The sequence below is a fragment of the Myotis yumanensis genome, unplaced genomic scaffold (assembly GCF_028538775.1).
Source record: "Myotis yumanensis isolate MYYU_CA2020_CCGP unplaced genomic scaffold, mMyoYum1.0.hap1 SCAF_4, whole genome shotgun sequence".
Classification (NCBI taxonomy): domain Eukaryota; kingdom Metazoa; phylum Chordata; class Mammalia; order Chiroptera; family Vespertilionidae; genus Myotis; species Myotis yumanensis.
The window spans coordinates 50,121,643-50,140,958 of NW_027223755.1; the positions used below are offsets into that span (position 1 = coordinate 50,121,643).

General features: G+C 35.4%; 1 protein-coding gene across 1 annotated transcript in view; it reads left to right on the forward strand.

Annotated features, from left to right (window-relative positions):
• ADGRV1 (adhesion G protein-coupled receptor V1) overlaps nt 1-19,316 on the forward strand; it is a 451,408-nt gene that overhangs the window by 109,417 nt on the left and 322,675 nt on the right. The window contains exons 41-53 of the mRNA XM_070413740.1: nt 156-319; nt 2,100-2,193; nt 4,027-4,105; nt 4,210-4,348; nt 4,948-5,089; nt 6,116-6,378; nt 8,938-9,113; nt 10,140-10,264; nt 11,276-11,433; nt 11,530-11,676; nt 12,017-12,124; nt 13,999-14,263; nt 15,140-15,259. Of these exons, the coding sequence (XP_070269841.1) occupies nt 156-319; nt 2,100-2,193; nt 4,027-4,105; nt 4,210-4,348; nt 4,948-5,089; nt 6,116-6,378; nt 8,938-9,113; nt 10,140-10,264; nt 11,276-11,433; nt 11,530-11,676; nt 12,017-12,124; nt 13,999-14,263; nt 15,140-15,259 (1,980 nt within the window). The remainder of the gene's footprint in view (nt 1-155; nt 320-2,099; nt 2,194-4,026; nt 4,106-4,209; nt 4,349-4,947; nt 5,090-6,115; nt 6,379-8,937; nt 9,114-10,139; nt 10,265-11,275; nt 11,434-11,529; nt 11,677-12,016; nt 12,125-13,998; nt 14,264-15,139; nt 15,260-19,316) is intronic.

Sequence of the window (19,316 nt, forward strand, 5' to 3'; positions counted from 1 at the left end):
CATTACATGGGTAAAGGACAAGGATATGGGAAGGTATGAGGAGTTGGGTTAATAATATAAACCACTAAGGTGCTTTTAGGAAAACCAACAATTTCCCAGTGAGATACTATATTAAAAATTTAATTATAAAATCTTTTCCCATCCAATTCAACTAGGAGCCATTAATGTCACATATACCACAGTTCCTGGAATATTGAGTCTAAAGAACCAGACAGAAGGGAACTTAGCTGAGCCAGATGTTGACTTTGTCTCGGTAGTTGGCTTTCTGATTTTAGAAGAAGGGGTAACAGCAGCAGCCATCAACATAACTATACTCGAGGTAAACTCTTCTTTTGATTTACTGTATTAAATTCGAATAACCACATAGAAAGTAGAAATTGATGGAATATTCTGGAACCTTTAAATCAGCTTATCTCTTTTTGTGATTTTTGTTTAAAAAACCACACAGGGATTTCTGCTGTCGTCTAGATAGGCTGGTCTGCAGTTGTGTATTTTATTATAGAAACATCTTGTGATAAAGACAATTTCCTTACGGCAGTCTTCTTTAGGATGGCATTGGCCTAGGAGATTCTAAAGGAGCATTTTGATTACTCTAAAGGTTTCATTGGATCAGCAAATCGATGTAGCATCTTAATTTTTAGGACTGGTTTCATTAGAGGGACTGAGAGACCCTGGAGAGGTTGATAGCTTAAAATGTGATTATGGTTACTGGCCTGTGTTTTTCAGTGGTTAGAGCATCGGCCCGCACACTGAAGGGTCATGGGTTCAATTCCCAGTCAAGGGTTGCAGGTTCGATCCCCAACCAGGTTGGGGCTGGTTCAGGAGGCAACCAGTTGATGTGCCTCTTTCACATCAACGTTTCTCTCTTTTTTTCTCTCTGTCTCCTCCCTCTCCCTAAGCCTAACTGCCCGCTGCCTCCACTCTCTCTGAAAATCAATTGAAAAAATATCCTTGGATGAGGATTTAAAAAATGTGGTTATGGTCAAACTGATAGTTTTTACTCTTACCAATCTCTCCATATCCCACCCAACCCCTTGGCAATCAGTTTTCTAGTCTGTTTCTATGAGTTTGACTTTCCTTTTTTTCTTTTTAAGATGCCACATTAAGTGATACCATACAGTATTTGTCTTCCTCTGCCTAGTTTATTTCACTTAGCACAATCTCTTTTGATGCAAATGGCAGGATTTACATCTCTCTCATGGCTAAATAATAATCCTCTGTGTGTGTGTGTGTGTGTGTGTGTGTGTGTTTGTGTTTGTGTGTAGTAGTAGTAGTAGTAGTAGTAGTGCATCTTCTTCATCCATTCATTCCTTGACAGACACTTCGGTTGTTTTCATATCTTGGTTATTGCAAATAATGATGCAGTGAATGTGGGGGTGCATGTATCTCTTTGATATCCTGTTTTCATTTCCTTTGGATATATACCCAGGTGTGAAATTGCTGGATTATATGTTTGTTCTTTTTTAAATTTTTTGAGGAACCTTTATATTATTTTGCATAGTGGCTACACCAGTTTATATTCCCACCAACAGTGCACAAGGGTCCCTTCTCCACATCCTTGCCCACACTTCTTGTCTCTTTGATAATACCCATTCTAACAGATGTTAGGTGATATCTCATTATGGTTTTCATTTGCATTTTCATAATGTTTAGTGATGTTGAGCACCTTTTCATGTACCTATTGGCCATTGTGTGCCTTCCTTGGAAAATGTCTCTTCAGTTTCTTTGCACATTTCTAATCAAATTGTTTCATTTTTGGTATTGAGCTTGTGAGTTCTTTACAAACTTTAAATGTATGATTTGTAAATATTTTTTCCTGTTCCACAAATTGCCTTTTCATTTTGTTGATAGCTTCCTTTGCTGTACAGAAGGTTTTTAGTTTGATGTAGTTCTACTTATTTATTTTTGCTTTTGGTGTCAAATTAAAAATATCATTGCCAATACTTTCTGACATGTTAATCTTTTCTAATTTATGTTAGCATTTTTATATTTTCTGTATATAATTTAAGAATATAAATTTATAACATCATTTGAAAAACAGCTTGTCAGATGTAATTACTTTGAGAGCATAGGGAATTTAATGGATGTAATTTTTGCAGGATGATATACCAGAACTGGAAGAATATTTCCTCGTGAACTTAACTTATGTTGAGCTCATCATGGCTCCTTTAACTTCATTTCCTCCTAGACTGGGTATGTTGGATTTTTGTTTGTTTCTGTTTACTCACTGCAAACAAAGTAAAGTTACTTTATTTTTTAAATCAGAAGTGGTCATTGTGACGTTTGATAATATTAGCTATGTGTAAAATAATTATGCTTTTAGATTTATTTTAATTTAGAGACTATTGCAGTTTGACCATTGGACATTGTAAACACATTTAAGAATTACTGTGTGATGTTTTTTACATCTTACAACCATTTTATAACCAAATTTGTAATCTTCAAAATTAAATTAGTTCTTAGGAAGGCATTTTTCTTTTAAAATTTAATTTGTTGTTTTCATTAGATCTCTAAACTATCAAATGATTTTATTTTATCTTAGGTTAATCAGAGTGTTTATTATATTTGTTGTGTTCTTGTTCATTTTTGACCTTTTATCTTTTCATGCTTTAGAAAAGACTCATTTAGTTCATTACAGACTGAAAGGTAAAACTTGAACCTCAGTACAAATTTATGTAAATTATTTATTTTCAAAAGACAGACACCTGTTTGTGGTTTGGACATTTAATATTGGGAAATTTGTCTGAAACGTGTAGTTGTGACAGCCCGGTAGGGGGTGGTAGTGTATGGCACTGAGGTAGCCTGCCTTTCTTTTTTTTTTAGTTAGAAGGTGCCCTGGGCAGATCGGAAATTAGTCTGAGTTAAAGGAAGAGAAGCATGGCAAGAGCAGCGGCCTGGGTAATAGGAGTTTCTCATTCACTTCTGAGCTCAACAAGATAACTTTGAAAATATCAAAAGGAAATCATCAGTTTTTAACATGCCACTGTTTGATAAATTTCAGTTATTTTGCAAAAGGAATAAATGACTCCAGAGACTAGGCCGTACATCAAGTAGTTATTATGAGATAGTTATCATTCACACTAAGAGAGCTAACAAAATAACTCGTATTTCTTTAAAACTCATATAAAAGGTAATTTGAATAGTTTTATTTTTGTTGAGTGCTTTCTAATGCTCCTGTTCCAAGTGCTTTGAATGTTAGTACCTTTATTCCCTGTTATCTTCCCATTGTACAGATGCGGGAGCTGAGGCTAAGAGAAGCTAAGTAACATGCCCACAGTCACACAGCTAGGAAATAGTGGAGCTGGGATTCTGCTGTGCAGCCTCTAGTCTGATGGGCACAGATCCTGATTTATATTATTTGTTCAACAACGTACTCTCTTCACTCAGAGAGAATTACTCTCCATACCCTTCCCCTACCCAGTCAGCGGCCAACACTACCCCAGATTAAAATAGTACCTCTTGAATTTAAAAGGTATAGGGCAAACATATTTAACAAACAAAACTAAATAGTAAAAGGATTAGTTATTAGTATTTCAAAACTGAATAATGGATATTGGTAACATAGTGACTGGGTGGACAGAATATGAAATAAAAAGGGATAAGAGAAGTTTACTTCAATGTTAGTCTCTCTTTATTTCTCCTAATCTTTATCCTTACCACCTGTCTCAGCTTCTGTTTGTATCCACCTCTGTCTGTCTCTCTTTTCCCCTCATATATTTTTCTCTGCAGTACTCCCTGCCTCTCTCTCCCCATTTCTTTCTCTTTTTTCTTTATACTCCTTCCAAGAACTCTTCTCAGCTAATTAAATTTCAATAAGTCAATGCCTCTTGTTAGCAGTTTTCTTATTCAGATGTTATAAGCATTAATGTCTTTATTTTCTTAAACATCTTTTGAATAATTTTGCCAATACCTCTAAATTAGGAATTAATGTATTCTCAAAGAGACTATCTTTAAATTCTACATAAAATAGTTCTTTTAAAATAATTTATATTTATATTAAAGTGCATTTTTTGTTTTCTTTTTCAGATTCAGAGGGCTTGACTGCACAAATTATTATTGATGCCAATGATGGTGCTCGAGGCAAAATCGAATGGCAATATAGCAGGTAAGCCCAAGGCCACATGGGAGTCCTTTTCTGAGGTCCAGATTCTTTACTATTTATACAATAAAAGGTTATAAGGAAAAATGCTTGTATTCTTTTTATTACAGGTTTGAAATTAATGAAACCCAAGGACGTTTAACACTGATAGCCCAGAGGAGTGAAGGGGCTCTTGGCCATGTTTCCTTGTTTGTGTATGCCCAGAATTTGGAAGCACAGCTGGGGCTGGATTACAGCTTTACCCCAATGGTAAATTCCTTAAGAATGATAATGATTTAGGTCCTCTATAAATAAATTAATATAACATAATAAACTATGACATATTTCCACTGTAAATTAGGGCAGAAGACTTCCACATAGTGGAATAGCTCTCTTTACTGTTTTACTATAGCACATAAGTTGTATTTTCAATACTATTCTAAAGATTAATCTGTATTTTATTAATGCATTATTTTATTGCAATATTTAATACTGAAGGGTTATCATGTTATAGAATTTATATCACTTGGTGACCTCAGACTGTTTCTTATGCTTCTTGAAAATTTAACTCTTGTATTTCACTGTTTTAATTTCCTTTGAAACACATTTAGTGTTTTAAAATATATTTTACTTTGCCTCTTTATGCCTTTTATTTCTTAACCGAATGCTTACTTCCTTCTATTATTCCACAAATTTTACTTTCCAAACTTAATATTGTCAATTTAAATTATTAAAAATTAAGCAAAAAAAGGAAAAATCCCTGTCAAATAATTTATTTCACTTTCACAACTATATTGTATTTTTTTCTATTCTGTAAAAATGCAGAGTGTATTTAAATATTATGCTGTCTATTTTACTTTCTTGACCAGATTCTTCACTTTGCTCATGGAGAACGGTATAAAAATGTTGACATCATGATTCTTGATGATGATATTCCAGAAGGAGATGAAAAATTTCAGCTGATTTTAACAAATCCTTCTCCTGGACTAGAACTGGGAGGAAATACAATAGGTAATTGATAATTTCTTATACCCACCTCCCTCTCCCTCATACTCTTTTCCTAATATGGAGCCAGATGTAAAGGGATTAGTCTTGATGGTTTTTTATGTTTATAATACAAAATATTTTAAGTTAAGCATTTTGGAATTCCCGTGTCAGTGTAACACTGCTTCTAGTGTGTGTGTGTGTGTGTGTGTGTGTGTGTGTGTGTGTGTAAAATGAAAATGTAGGTTGGTAACAAGATAATATTAAGTCATTTCCCTAGTTATTATAGGTTTTATTTAATTTATAAATGTCTTTCCTTTGAATTTGGAGTTTGCATTGGTTTCCTTTTTAGCAGTAGAAGGAATGCCAAGGTAGCTGTTTTAGTGTCATCTAATTGCAGTAGTATTTACACATAGAGTTGAAATGTATTGACACCTGAGGACTGCCAATAGGAGCCATACTTCTTTGGTTGGAACAGTTTAATATTGTTACCAAAAATCATCCTGGTTCACTGCTTGTTAGCTATCATGCTGAGTGCTTAGAGAAGGTAGAAAGGAGAAAAATGAGGAAACCTCATGGGCACACAGAACTTCAGGATTGAAAGGGCTCTAAAACAGGGACAGTTCTGACTCTGCTTTTCCATTACTTTGACACCTGTGGCCTGGCTGGTCACTCCAGGGCAGTGAAGACAGGCATCCTTGTCTTGTTTCTGTTTTTAGTGGCAATGCTAATTGTTCAACATGAAGTTTGTTTTTTTGCTATTGGCTTCTCAGAGGTATCACTTCATCAAGTTGGAGAAACTGTCTTTTATTCCGAGCTTACTGAGTATTTTTATGTCATACGTAAATATACATTTTAATAAATGCTTTTAAAAATTCCTTTGCTTCTTGACAAAGGGATTTCTTAACATAAGGTTGCGGGGAAATTTTCCCCTTGTTTTTAAGGTGATCCAGAGAAGAATTAGCCTACTTTACAATGAAGTACCAACACACTTCCCAGCACTTACAAGCCATTCTAGTTTCATTTATTACTTCAACATTTTTATTTTGACAGCCTTAATCACTGTCCTTGCTAATGATGATGGCCCTGGAGTTCTGTCATTTAACAACAGTGAGCACTTTTTTCTGAGAGAACCAGCAGCTCTCTATGTACAAGAGAGCGTTGCAGTATTATACATTGTTCGGGAACCTGCACAAGGACTGTTTGGAACCGTGACAGTTCAGTTCATTGTGACTGAGGTGGATTCTTCAGTGGAGTCTAAAGATCTGACTCCTTCCAAAGGCTATATTGTTTTAGAAGAAGGCGTTCGATTCAAGGTACAGTATGAGCCTGCACTGACAGTGAATACTCACCTTTTAAATTTACAAAATAGTTATTTCCTTAGAAGGGCACCCTAGGTCCTAGAAAGAAAAAAGTATTTCCGGCAAAGATACTAGGAAAAGACATGGTTAGATGACTGTGTGAAAGTGCCATGTGCTATATAGTTTATAGAGAGCGCAACTGGAAAAATTTGCTCTGTGAATTAGGCAGTGGAATGGGCAAATAAAAAAGAAAATATGTGTATTGCTATTTTAAAATTCAAGCATATTCAAATGGAACACTTCAATATATATGTCTATAAACCATAAGCTAAAAAAGCTCTAAACCATTCTTTGCAGTCATGAAGCCTCAGCACAATCACTCCTTCCTGTCAAGCTTTCATTAACTAAACTATAACTACTTCAGACTGCTTGTTTCAGACACAGGTGTCCTATGTGAATGGGAATAGCTCAGTGGAGAAAAAAATACTGGATTTGGATTACTTGCAAATGTGATCTAAACTAGCAGAAGTTTATCTCCAGAAACCTCTTTTCCTATATATTAATAATTTTGTTTTTAAACTTTATTTTTAAAACATAGTTTAAATTTAAAATAGCTAATTCCACTATTTTAACATATTTTAAGCTCACTATATAGTAAAGTATAATAATTCTAAAATAATATATTTAGCCTAGTTCATCTAAAAGCAGTCCATCCAATAATTAAAAAGTTTTATTGATGATCAGTTTATGTAAACTGAATACATTTTTAATGCATATTCATTTGCATATTTAATTTTTTAATTCTTTGAAATTTAGGACCTTTTAAATTTTGTTTCAAGGACAGTTATGTCTTCATATAGATATTAAAGAATTCAAATTTGAAGTATTTTATGAATTTGCCATTGCTTTAGATTCACATGCTATTTTAAAAATGTTTTAAATTAAATTTAAAAATATTTTTAATTATCTTGTGTTTTTTCCTTTTTTAAAGAAATATTTTAATTGATTTCAGAGGAAGGGAGATGGAGAGCAAGATAGAAACATCAATGATGAGAGAATATCATTGATTGGCTGCCTCCTGCATGCCCCCTAATGGGGATCAAGCCTGCACCCAGGCATGTGCCCTGACCTCGAAACGAACTGGGGACCTCTTAGTTAATAGGTCGATGCTCAACCACGGAGCCATACCAGGCCAGGTTGTGGTGTTTTCTTAAAAAACTTTTTTTTACAGTATGTTTGAAGACCTTACTGTTCATTAGGCAAATTAAATGTTAGAGAAATTGGAATAAATTTTTCTTTCACACACATAATGATTTTTCCTCCAACATGTTTTTGATTTTGAGATATAAAAAATAAAATACACAAATCTTTTTTAAAAATATATTTTATTGATTTTTTTATAGAGAAGGAGGAATAGAGAGTTAGAAACATCGATGAGAGAGAAACATCAATCAGCTGCCTCCTACACACCTCCCATTGGGGATGTGCCCACAACCAAGGTACATGCCTTTGACCGGAATTGAACCTGGGACCCTTCAGTCCGCAGGCCAACGCTCTATCCACTGAGCCAAACCGGTCAAGGCAAATACACAAATCTTAAGTGTATGTCTCAATGACTTTAAAAATATGTATGCACCCATGTAACCACCACTCAAATTAAGATATTGAACATTACCATCACTGGAAAGTTTCTTGCTCTCCCCAGAGGAAACTACTTTCCAGATTCTTTCATTAAAGACTCATTCTAGCCTGGCCAGCATGGCTCAGTGGTTGAGCATTGACCTATGAACCAGGAGGTTGTGGTTTGATTCCAGATCAGGGCATGTGCCCAGGTTGTGGGCTCGGTCCCCAGTGTGGGGTGTTCAGGAGCCAGCCAATCAATGATCCTCTCTCATCATTGATGTTTTTATCCCTCTTCTTCTCCCTTCCTCTCTGAAATCAAATTAATATTTTTTTAAAAGACTCATTTTACTGGTTCTTGAACTTCATATAAGTAGAATCATAGAGTATGTAATCTTTTGTGTCTCTCTTCTTTTGTGCAGTGTAATTTTTGAGATCTGTATGGTTGCACACACCAGTAGTTGTGTTTTTTATTTTTTATTATTATTATTTTTTTGCTGAGAAGCATTTAATAAAATAGATCACTTTTTGTTTATGTATTCTCCTGTTGATGAACATTTGTGTATGTGTTTTAAATTAAGGCCTACAGTGGTTATAAAGTTTTAATAGTGAATCCTAGACTAGAATGAGACTAACACAGTTGTATAGCTAGAGCAGGATAAAGAGTTAGCAAAAATGAATATATAAATTTAATTTTAATCTTAATGTTATTTTTAAGTGCCATAAGTATTTATCTTTAGACACTTCAGTGTCATACATTACAGTGTTGAAAATCTTGAAGTTAGTAAATGCAAAGAGTTGTAACTATCACATTATGGGGATCAATATTAGAATTTAAGAAAAGGTGTTGTTTCCAAAACATATTATTTTATTCTCAAAAATGTTTAACAGATTTTTCTGTCTGTTGTAGAAAGACTATATTTTAGTAACTTTATCTTTTGATTTTGTTTTCAGGCCCTACACATATCTGCCATATTAGACACGGAACCAGAAATGGACGAGCATTTTGTTTGTACCTTGTTTAATCCGACTGGAGGTGCTAGACTAGGGGCACATGTTCGAACCCTGATAACAGTTTTGCAAAACCAGGCCCCTTTGGGGCTATTCAGTATCTCTGCAGTTGCAAATAGGTATAGTTTATTCAAAAGGAAATTGCCGCTTCTGAAGCTAAGTAGGAAATATTTTTAAAAAAATGTTTTTATTGATTTTAGAGAAAAAGGAAGGGAGAGGGAGAAAGAGATAGAAACATCAATGATGAGAGAGAATCATTGATTGGCTGCATCCCGCAGGCCCCCTACTGGGGACCAAGCCTGAATCCTGGGCATATGCCCTGACCAGAAATCAAACTGTGACCTCCTGGTTCATGGGTCAGTGCTAACCACTTAGCAACACCAGCTGGGCAGGATATATTTTTTTGACATAGAGAAAATGCAGAAGGAAATTGAGCTCTATCTTAAAAGGGATTTTTAAAATATGCTCTAGCAGATAGATTCAGAGAGGCCATATGCCCTCTCATAACAGGGACTGTCAGAAACCTAATCATGTCCTCCCTAATGATGTTGTTAGAATTCTTATTTTCCTAAAGTTTACACTTTCAGGTAATGGCTTGCACTGTTTGTTTGTTTTTCCAATAATAATAAAAAGTGAGAAATAATAGAAATTATATTTAGTTACTCAGATAAATAAATTACTCTTCAAAGATACATTAACTTGATTATAGTTTAAAATTTCCTCTGTAGGCTGAAGATGTTTATTTCTATATTTTAGAAATATTTCAATAGATACTGTTTCACTGATACACTAGATCAGGGAATTTCTGACTTGTTTTTTTCTCTGTCACATGTTTTTGTTTTATGTGAGAAATAACACAGTTTTATTTATTTTTTAGAATATGCAGCATGAAGTTACTGGCTATCAGTATTTTGTTATGATTCTAGTATCAGAGTATTACATTTGTGCTTTTAAAAAATCTTCATAAATGAATATTTTTGAGCTGTAGAGTCTAGTCTTCCTGCTGTATAAAATTTGTGGATAGAGCTCACCATGGCTAGTGTAAATTTAAAAATGTATTAAATATATTATAGCATTGTGATATATATTTTAATATGCAGAAATTATGCTTTTTCTGCTTTCCATAATCCATTTGTTTTCTTTAGAGCCACCTCTATAAAGATCGAAGAAGCCAACAGGACTGTATATTTAAATGTGTCACGTACTAACGGCATTGATTTAGCTGTGAGTGTGGAGTGGGAGACAATATCTGAAACAGCCTTTGGCATGAGTATGTTTCATTTCTTATGAGAACAAAATTCTATAACCAAGAAAGATTGCATGTATAAAATTTACATATCCCCTCATGAATTGTATATTGTGCATCTGTTGAAAACGGAGAAAAGATATATAATTCTTTTATTGCACCCACAGATATTTATTGAAGGCCTATTACATATGCCAGGCATAGGGCTAAACTCACAGAGCTTAGAATTTAAATGGGTGATAGAAATAAAACAAGTGAAAATCAGTGTGTAGTTTAAACTGTAATAAATGTTTTAAAGGGGAAGCTCTTAGTGTTGTGAGAACATAAATGAATGCTTCTCAGGCATATCAAAGTTTGAACTAAGAAAAAGTGCTAGGGCCGAAGCCGGTTTGGCTCAGTGGATAGAGCATCGGCCTGCGGACTGAAAGGTCCCAGGTTCGATTCCGGTCAGGGGCATGTACCTGGGTTGCGGGCACATCCCCAGTGGGGGATGTGCAGGAGTCAGCTGATCGATGTTTCTCTCTCATCGATGTTTCTAACTCTCTATCTCTCTCCCTTCCTCTCTGTAAAAAATCAATAAAATATATTAAAAAAAAAAACAAACAAAAAGAAAAAGTGCTAGGTAGAGATTCACTTGGAGGAACATAGGGGAAAAAGTGGGAAATGAATGAGGCAGACCTCTAGAGTCATTAAGAAAAAGAACGTAAATGAAAAACATTAGAATGCACATTGGGTTTAGAAATAAGGGGAGTGTTGAGTTTGAAGAGTTAGACAACACTAGATCATTCAAGAGGTTGAAGAACATGTTATGGGCAATTGTCTTAATTCTAGGATTAATGGAAAGCCTTTGAGTGCTTTAAGCATTGGGGAGGGTTACTAGGCATGTATAGCATAAGGTGGCATGATCGCATTTGCACTTTGAAGATATCCTCAGTGCCATATAAAGAATGGGCTTCACTGTTTGAATAATAAACTCAGAATTGATAAAGTTTGGGAGGGATTATACACTTGTATATTATGATATATGTTTTTCAGGGGGAATGCATATTGTGTTTTCCATATTTCAAAGTTTTTTCGATGCCTCGGCTTCTGGCTGGTGTTTCTTTAATTTGGAAGATTCAATATATGGTGTAATGTTAAGAAAGGTGTCTTCTACTGTTTACCGATGGCAAGGGGTTTTTATTCCACTTGAGGTAAGCATCGCTTATTTTACAGTAGACAAAATAAGATGTGCATGTAAATGTTGGCTACGTTGTGAATTACAGATATTCTTATGCCTTATATCCTAGGATTTAAATATAGGGAATCCTAAAACTTGTGAGGCCTTTCATATTGGACTTTCTCCCTACTTTGTGATTACTCATGAAGAAAGAAATGAAGAAAAGCCTTCTGTTAACAGTGTGTATACATTCACATCTGGACTCAAATTATTCCAGGTAAAAGAAACAAACAACAAAAAACTTTACTTTTTTGTAGATTGCTTTATTTAAAAGAAAAATTAGATTTGTAAGCTTGATCTAAATGGAAGTTAATGCATGGTCTGTGGTCATGTGAAAAAGGCTTTTGGCAAGTTGATACTCATTTGAGCAAGGTGTCTTAATCTAGGGGTAGTTTTGTCTTTCTTAAAATGACCTCTAGTTAGGCATATCTAGATATCAGAAGGATTTTCCAAGTTTTGAACTTCAAATACTGACTCATACTATTACTGTATTCAGATCCTTTTCTAGTTATATTCTACTTTAAATTTTTATTCCTACTGTTCTTTCTTTCTTGCAGGTACAAACAATAATTATTTCAGAAAGTTCTCAAGTAAGATATTTTACTTCAGACAGTCAAGATTATTTAATTGTTGCAAGTCAAAGAAATGATTCTGCATTAACACAGGTTTGATTCTTTTAAAATGAATTTTTTTCTTTTTAATGCTATAATTAAAGCTCATCAAAGATGTAGTCTGTAGGTTTAATATAAAATAACACCATAATTTGATTGGGGGAAAGTAATAAAGTAGAATATACATACTGATTAGTTACAGCTTATTTTTAAAAAATCTTCCAAATTTATTGGTAGCTATCCATCCCTCTGTATTCCAGACGTACATATCTAACTATTTATTAGCATATTCACTTAAATATATTTTAAGTATGGAAGATTTAGCATATCCCCACTGAACTTTGGATTTTCTCTGCAAAACTTGTTCAGTGTTTGCTTTCATCTCAGGAAATTGCAACCTCAGTGCAATTGCTCTGGACGTGTCCTTGATTACTCATTTTTAATGACATCTAACTTACTATTAGGTGTTTTTGTTTATATCTTCCAATAATTGAATACAGACATTTTTTTGCCATTGCTGCTTCTCCCTCCCTAATCCAGGTCCCCATCACTTCTCTCCGACACTATTAGAGTAGCCTCTAGCTGGTTTCCAAACTTCTTCTCTGACCTCCTCAGACCCATTCCCAGTCAAGTGGCTGGGGTAATATTTATTTTATTAGTTTATATTTTTTTACTGATTTCAGAGAGGAAGAGAAAAATGGAAACATCAGTGATGAGAGAGAATCCCCACACTGAGGATTGTCCCACTACCTGGGCATGTGTCTTGACCGAGAATAGAACCGTGACCTCCTGGTTCAAACCACTGAGTCATGTTGTCTGGGCTGGAGTAATATTTTAAAACATTAATTAATATTGAGTTATTCCTCATTTTAAAACTTTATCGATTTCCAATTATACTCAGCATGCATCTAAGTAAGTAGGATAACCATATCTCCTTATTTGTCCAGCACAGTGTTGGGTTATGCCTGTTGTCCTGATATAATTACTGATATTGTCCCATTTGCTCGCTCAGGGACCCTTGTGATAAATTACAAGGTCTCCCTAGCAAAAGACTCCTTACCTATCTAGTCTAACTGATACTCAGTTCCCTAGAACTATCAGCTTCCTTCCAGTTAGACCCGTTTTAATTCAGATAATGACAAACTTTTCCTGCCTTGGAAATTTTGTCATTCTCTCTACCTTCATTTTCCTTATACACCCATAGTTCTCCATCACATCATTTCAATTGTTATCTTTAGCACTTGTATCAATTTTATAATCATGCATCTATTTAATTATTGGTATGTTTGTTTGCCTTTGACTAATACTTAATATCCATAAAGGGAGATACTACTTTATTCATAAATCCTAGAATAATGCTTGGCTCATATAAGATTCCCAATTGTTGACTCAATAAATATAATTCTTTCTGAAATTGACTGGGTTGTATATTTGGGATTGTCTTTTAATTTTAAATGTATGAATACTCACCCTGAAACCTTGTATGCATTGCCACTTTTAGTACTAAAAAGTTTAGGTGTTTCTCTTGCTCGAGAGAGGGCTATGAATGATATTACAGTATCAGAAAGTTTCTAATCTAGTTCTAAATTTTTTATATTTAAATGAATTCTCTTCTATTTTTGGCATTCCTCTTCTCTTGATATCACTGACTCCTGCCCAGATATCTATTTGAAACTGATTTATTTTTAAATAACTTTGCTTTAAAATTCATTCTACCTGTATGTCCTCTTTCTCTCTTTTCTGTCACACTCACACACAGCTTCAGAAAAAAGGGGAGAAAGCTTCAGTTTTGCTACTTTCTCATGAATGAAAATATCCTCTCAACTAAATAAAAGGCTCTAGGAGAATAAACATAGGACACTGGTTAAATTATCATAAGTGCTCAATTCCTCATCACGAAGGATTCTGTATTTGAACATTCCCTGCAGGTCTTCCGGTGGAATGGAGGAAGCTTCGTGTTGCATCAGACACTCCCTGTCCAAGGTGTGCTGGCCATGGCCTTGTTCACCAGAGGAGGCTCTGTGTTCTTGGCCATTTCCCAGGCTCATGCCAGGCTCAATTCTGTTTTACTGAGATGGTCTGGAAATGAGTTTATTAACTTTCAAGAAGTGCCGATCAGTGGGACAACACAAGTCGAGGCCTTGATTTCAGGAGATGATATTTACTTAATTTTTGCCAAATCTGTCTCTCTAGGTAAGAAGATGCAATGTTTGTAATGCATACAGAGTTATCAAAATTAGTATTCGTATAGTACAGTGGTCAGCAAACTGCGGCCCCTTGAGTGTGGCTCTTCCACAAAATACCACCGGGCGTGCACATACAGGGCGATTGAAACTTCGTGGCCACACTCAAGGGGCCAAAGAGCTGCATGTGGCTCGCGAGCTGCAGTTTGCGGACCACTGATATAGTATGTTCATATGAAAATGCTCTCAATAATTTTTTAGCTAAGTCATAGAATGTTTCTTGATAGATAAATATTGGCTGTCAGCTACAAGTAGATTTTGGGGAAAAAATTGTTTTGCCCATAATCTTTAGGGGTTCTGAACCACTACTTTAAAAATATTAAAATCAAATTGGGGAATGGGTGGGTAACGTGGAAAGATCTATGAAAAACTCTATGAAGATATTATACTTATAGCATAAGTAGATAACTGTTTATATGACTGTACTTGGGGTGCCATAGATAATTTGTAGTAGTAATAAATAGTGCTTAGCAACTTTTGATAAAACTTTAAAAATATTTATTGAATATGAATATGCTTTCTTCTGCGTAGGGAAACTTTCATAAATAAAATTCCAACACTCCTAAAAAATAAAACATTTGTTGCTTTTTTTATAACGGGTCATGATTAGTGGCTAACCATCTATATACTTCATGTAATAAATGCAAAAAGACTTTAAATGTTTCCTAATAAGTTGTATTTTTGTTTAACTAAATGAATTCTGAGGACTCTCCTATAAAATTTGTTTTTTTATTAGACTTAATGTTTTTATTATAGTTTTCCTGTGTAATTGTCATTTTTTCCTGAAACTTTTGCCTTCAGATTTGACTTATATTTATTATTGTAGGAGATCAGAGTTCAATTGATATTTTCATCTGGGAGCCAGGACAGTCTTCTTTTAGATATTTTCAATCCCTGGATTTTGCTGCTAATAGGATCCACTCCTTCACACCAGCTTCAGGAATAGGTAAGGGATTTTCAACTGCTTGCTAATCCTGAGGGCAGTGGGAAAGCCAGAATGATTTTAATCTCACAAATTAGAGGTAGTGTTACTTTGCCAGACACTGGGTATTTTACTAAGGATGTAAAATCAAGATCTTGACAATAATATTTCCAGAAATCCTAGAATTTTCAAATGACTGATACCGATACTCTTAAAATAGGGATTGTGTTTGGTTGGAGAAGCAAGAAAAATAGTAAGATAATAATTCAAGGTAGACCCCCAATCGCATTTGCTCTGTGAGTGGTAGAATTGGAGGGGTTAATGGAGCTTGAGCTCTGCCTGGGTGGATTGGTAGGAAATACTGTGTGGAGAGGGAAAGGTATGAGCAAAAGTGAAAGGCAGGAGGGTCTGTGGCATTGAGAGCACAATGGGCGGACTAGCGTGGTGGGGACAAAGGATTCGATTCAGAACGGAGTGGTGGTAAGGTTGGAAACACACTGGAATCTAAACAGGTGGGCCTGGAATGTCAGCCAGGGTTTGAACTGTGTTTCAGATGGTCCAGTGGTTCCCAGACATTTTGGTCTTAGGAACTTTTCACCCTCTTAAAAAATTGAGGCCTTCAAAGAGTTTTTGTTTGTGTGTATATCTACTGATATTTATTGTATTTGAAATCAAATGGAGAAATTTCAGACAGTTATTTATTAATTCATTTAAGAATGACAGCAATAGACTCACTACATGTGAACATAAATAACATGCTTTATTTAAAAACAAAACACTGTATTTTCCAAAACAAAATTTTTATAAAAAGAATGGTATTTCTTTATTGTTTTTGAAACTTTTCATATCTGGTTTAATAGACGATATCTGGATTTTTTTGTCTGCATCTGTATTTAGCCTATTGCAATAATATCAATCATATGTCCTCTGGAAAATCCCACCATTCACTCATGAAAGAATGAGAGTGAAGTAGACAGACAACATCTTAGTATTATTATGAAATTATAAGGTGTCCCCCAAATTGTAAACACACACTTTGAATAATTATAAAGGCAGTGTTTATTAAAATGCATTTCATCTTCAAAATTGAGCTATCAGCTGTTACAATGTGTATACATTTTTTGAGACACCTGTAGTTTTGACCTCACAGTCTCTTTAAGGGTCTCAGACTCTTAAGGATCCCCAGAGCATTCTGAGCATTACTGAGGCAGAGAAATCCTTGCAGGCATTTTAAAGACAAGTGAGGATCAAAGGCGTGTTTCACAATTCCACCTACCTTTGGTGCACAGAATATGCTGGAGGCAGTAGTTTGTAACTGCCCAGGCCAGAGCCGATGTAGAAGCCTCTGTGGGTGGTTAGTGAAATGGAACTGAAATCAGGAGGAAGTCAAGTAGGGGTTTAGACATAGGGGACATCAATGCATGGAGGTAGGTGAAATCACAAAAGTTAAAATCTATAAAGTAAATGATATTGAAAAGAGTAGAGGACTTAGCACAAATACTGGAGTTTATTCTTACAGGTTTTTTTTAGGTGCCTGACTTGCTTTCTCTATCAGGCATTGTCACCTTTACTGTTCTCCAGGAATCAGAGGTTTTTTTTATCTTCCATTTTTTTAAATTAAATTTATTGGGGTAACATTGGTTAATACAATTATGTAGGTTTCAAGTTACAATTCTATAATACATCATCTGTATATTGCATTGTGTGTTGACTACCCAGAGTCAACTCTCTTTCCATCACCATATATTTGACTGCCTTTACACTTTGCTACCTTTTTGTAGATTGTTCATTTCACTTTGTTTCCATCTGTCCTACACCCCACTTCTCAGCTCTATGTCCCCAGGTTCTCGCAGACCCTGGCACCTCCCATCTGGGACATTCCTTTGTTTTCTGGCTTCCATGCCAGGTTCACTCTGCTGTTGTTGTCTACCTCTGTTCTGCTCATCCTTTCCTTGAATGACTTCTCTTTACATTGTCAGCCTCTGACAGGCCTTCACTCTGTGATGTTGCTGTGATAAACAACTTGAGCGATGTACTCATCATTCACTCAACAACTGATTCACTGAATGAATGATGGATCTTTCATCATGGATTTGTGTAGTTTTTTTCTACTTGTTCTTTAATTTTGTACCTTTATCATTTTTGCTTCTCTGTACTTCAAGTTTTCAAGTGGACTAACTTCATCTACTTGAGTCACTTATTATAATTCAAAATAGTTCCCTAATGAATGTTTTTTAAGGATGAGGAATGCTGCCTGAATGGGCCATTAATTGAAGTTATAGAATTCTCTTTAAAGACTTTTAAAAAATAGAATAGGCACGTTTCTAAAAGAATTTGTGAAAAAATCTGCCAGAGACTTGTTAAAAGACCCATTGTGAGGTTTCTTTATTCTTTTGTTTCTGTGACTTGAGGTTGTAGAAGTATGAAAAGATTATAGGTAATTATTTAGAATGGCTTATTATAGATCCCTTGAAAGCTGAAATTATGCATTAAATAATATTCAAGGATTTTATTATTTTGAATGTGTCAAATATTTTATTAACACACTGTATGCGGGTAGCTTTCATCAGGCGCTAACAGGTGGCGCGTGGCACGGGCCATTTTTGCTAATTTTTTTGCGCAAATGGCAACGTTCAGTAAAATTATGATAACTTTAGTTTACGTATTTATACGTTACCCGCATTCTACTGCTAGTCTATAAAAAAAAAAAGTATTTTAAGACGGCTCCCGCGGAGTACGCGCAATTCACGCGAGCCGACTTAACTTGTTTCCCGCAACCCAAGTGTTAAAAGCATTAGATTGGAGCCATGACTATGAGGATTACATATTTATTCTGGTTAATGACCTGACAGAGATTATTGGGTGGTGACTGAATTCTTTAAATTGAAGAATAATAATGAATATAACAAAGGCTGTAAGGACATATAAATGTATCTCCCATTTCTCTCTTCTCTCCTTTATTATTTAATAGATATTTTTAGTGCCAATTATGTGCCAAGCACAGTGGTAGACCCTGAGAAAACACTGGTAAGCAGCATCAGATATCACCTCTGCCCTGAAGAAGTTTAACAGGTGATAGGGAAGAGATACATGTAAAATAACACAAATACGTTTCTGGCTACATACAGATAACTGCTATGAAAGAATAAAGAACCCCCCATAACACAAAATGGAGAGGCCTTGACCTGGTCTAAGGGATGCCCCGAGAACTTTCTTACGTAAGTAGGTGTTAATGAGGCCGAATTAAGCATAGGGTGGGCTCTAGGTTGAGGGAACAACATGTGCAGAGGTCAGATGGTAGCAGTGAGCATGAGCTTTTAAAGGACCAGGGAGAGGTCAAAGTGGCAGTGAGGGGAGAGTGGTATAGGATGTAACTGAAGCTGTAATCAGACCAGAGAGGGATTTAAAGGATTATTATCTTTATCCTAAAAGTAAGGGGTGTCTTTTATGAGAGGGTGATGAGGAGATGGAGAAAGAGGGAGGCAGGGAGAGAGAAACTCTGTGTGTGTGCATATGAGAGAGAGAGAGAGAGAGAGAGAGAGAGAGAGAGAGAGAGAGAGAGACAGACAGACCATGCCATGGGGAGAAAAGCTTAGAAGCTGGTAAGAGATGTCTTGAAGACAGTCTGGAGGCTCATGGCATGTTTCAGACTAAAGATGTTGCATGGTGGAGTTTGGAAAGTGGTGGGTGATGCAGGTGGAAAATTAGACAAGCAGATTCATTCAAAGGTGTTTCACAAGTAAAATCCACAGGAGTTGATGATAGATTAGATATGGGGGTATGTGATAGGGAGGATGTCAAGAATGAGTCTAATTTTTACATAGGTGGTAGTCCTATAACCATTATGGTGATCACTGGGAGGAAGTCCAGGCACTTAGGGACAGAGATAATGAGTTTCCTTGGAATCCATTGAGATGCCTTTGAGTCATTCGTGTGCAGATATTGAAGAAGTATTGCTGGTCAGAGCTTAGAAGAGAGTCCTAGACGCAGATATTGGATGTTCTACATGCAGCGAAGGAAGATGTAGAAAGAGACTATGAAGCGTGAGAGGAGGGATCCTCGAACCAAGCCTTGCTGAATT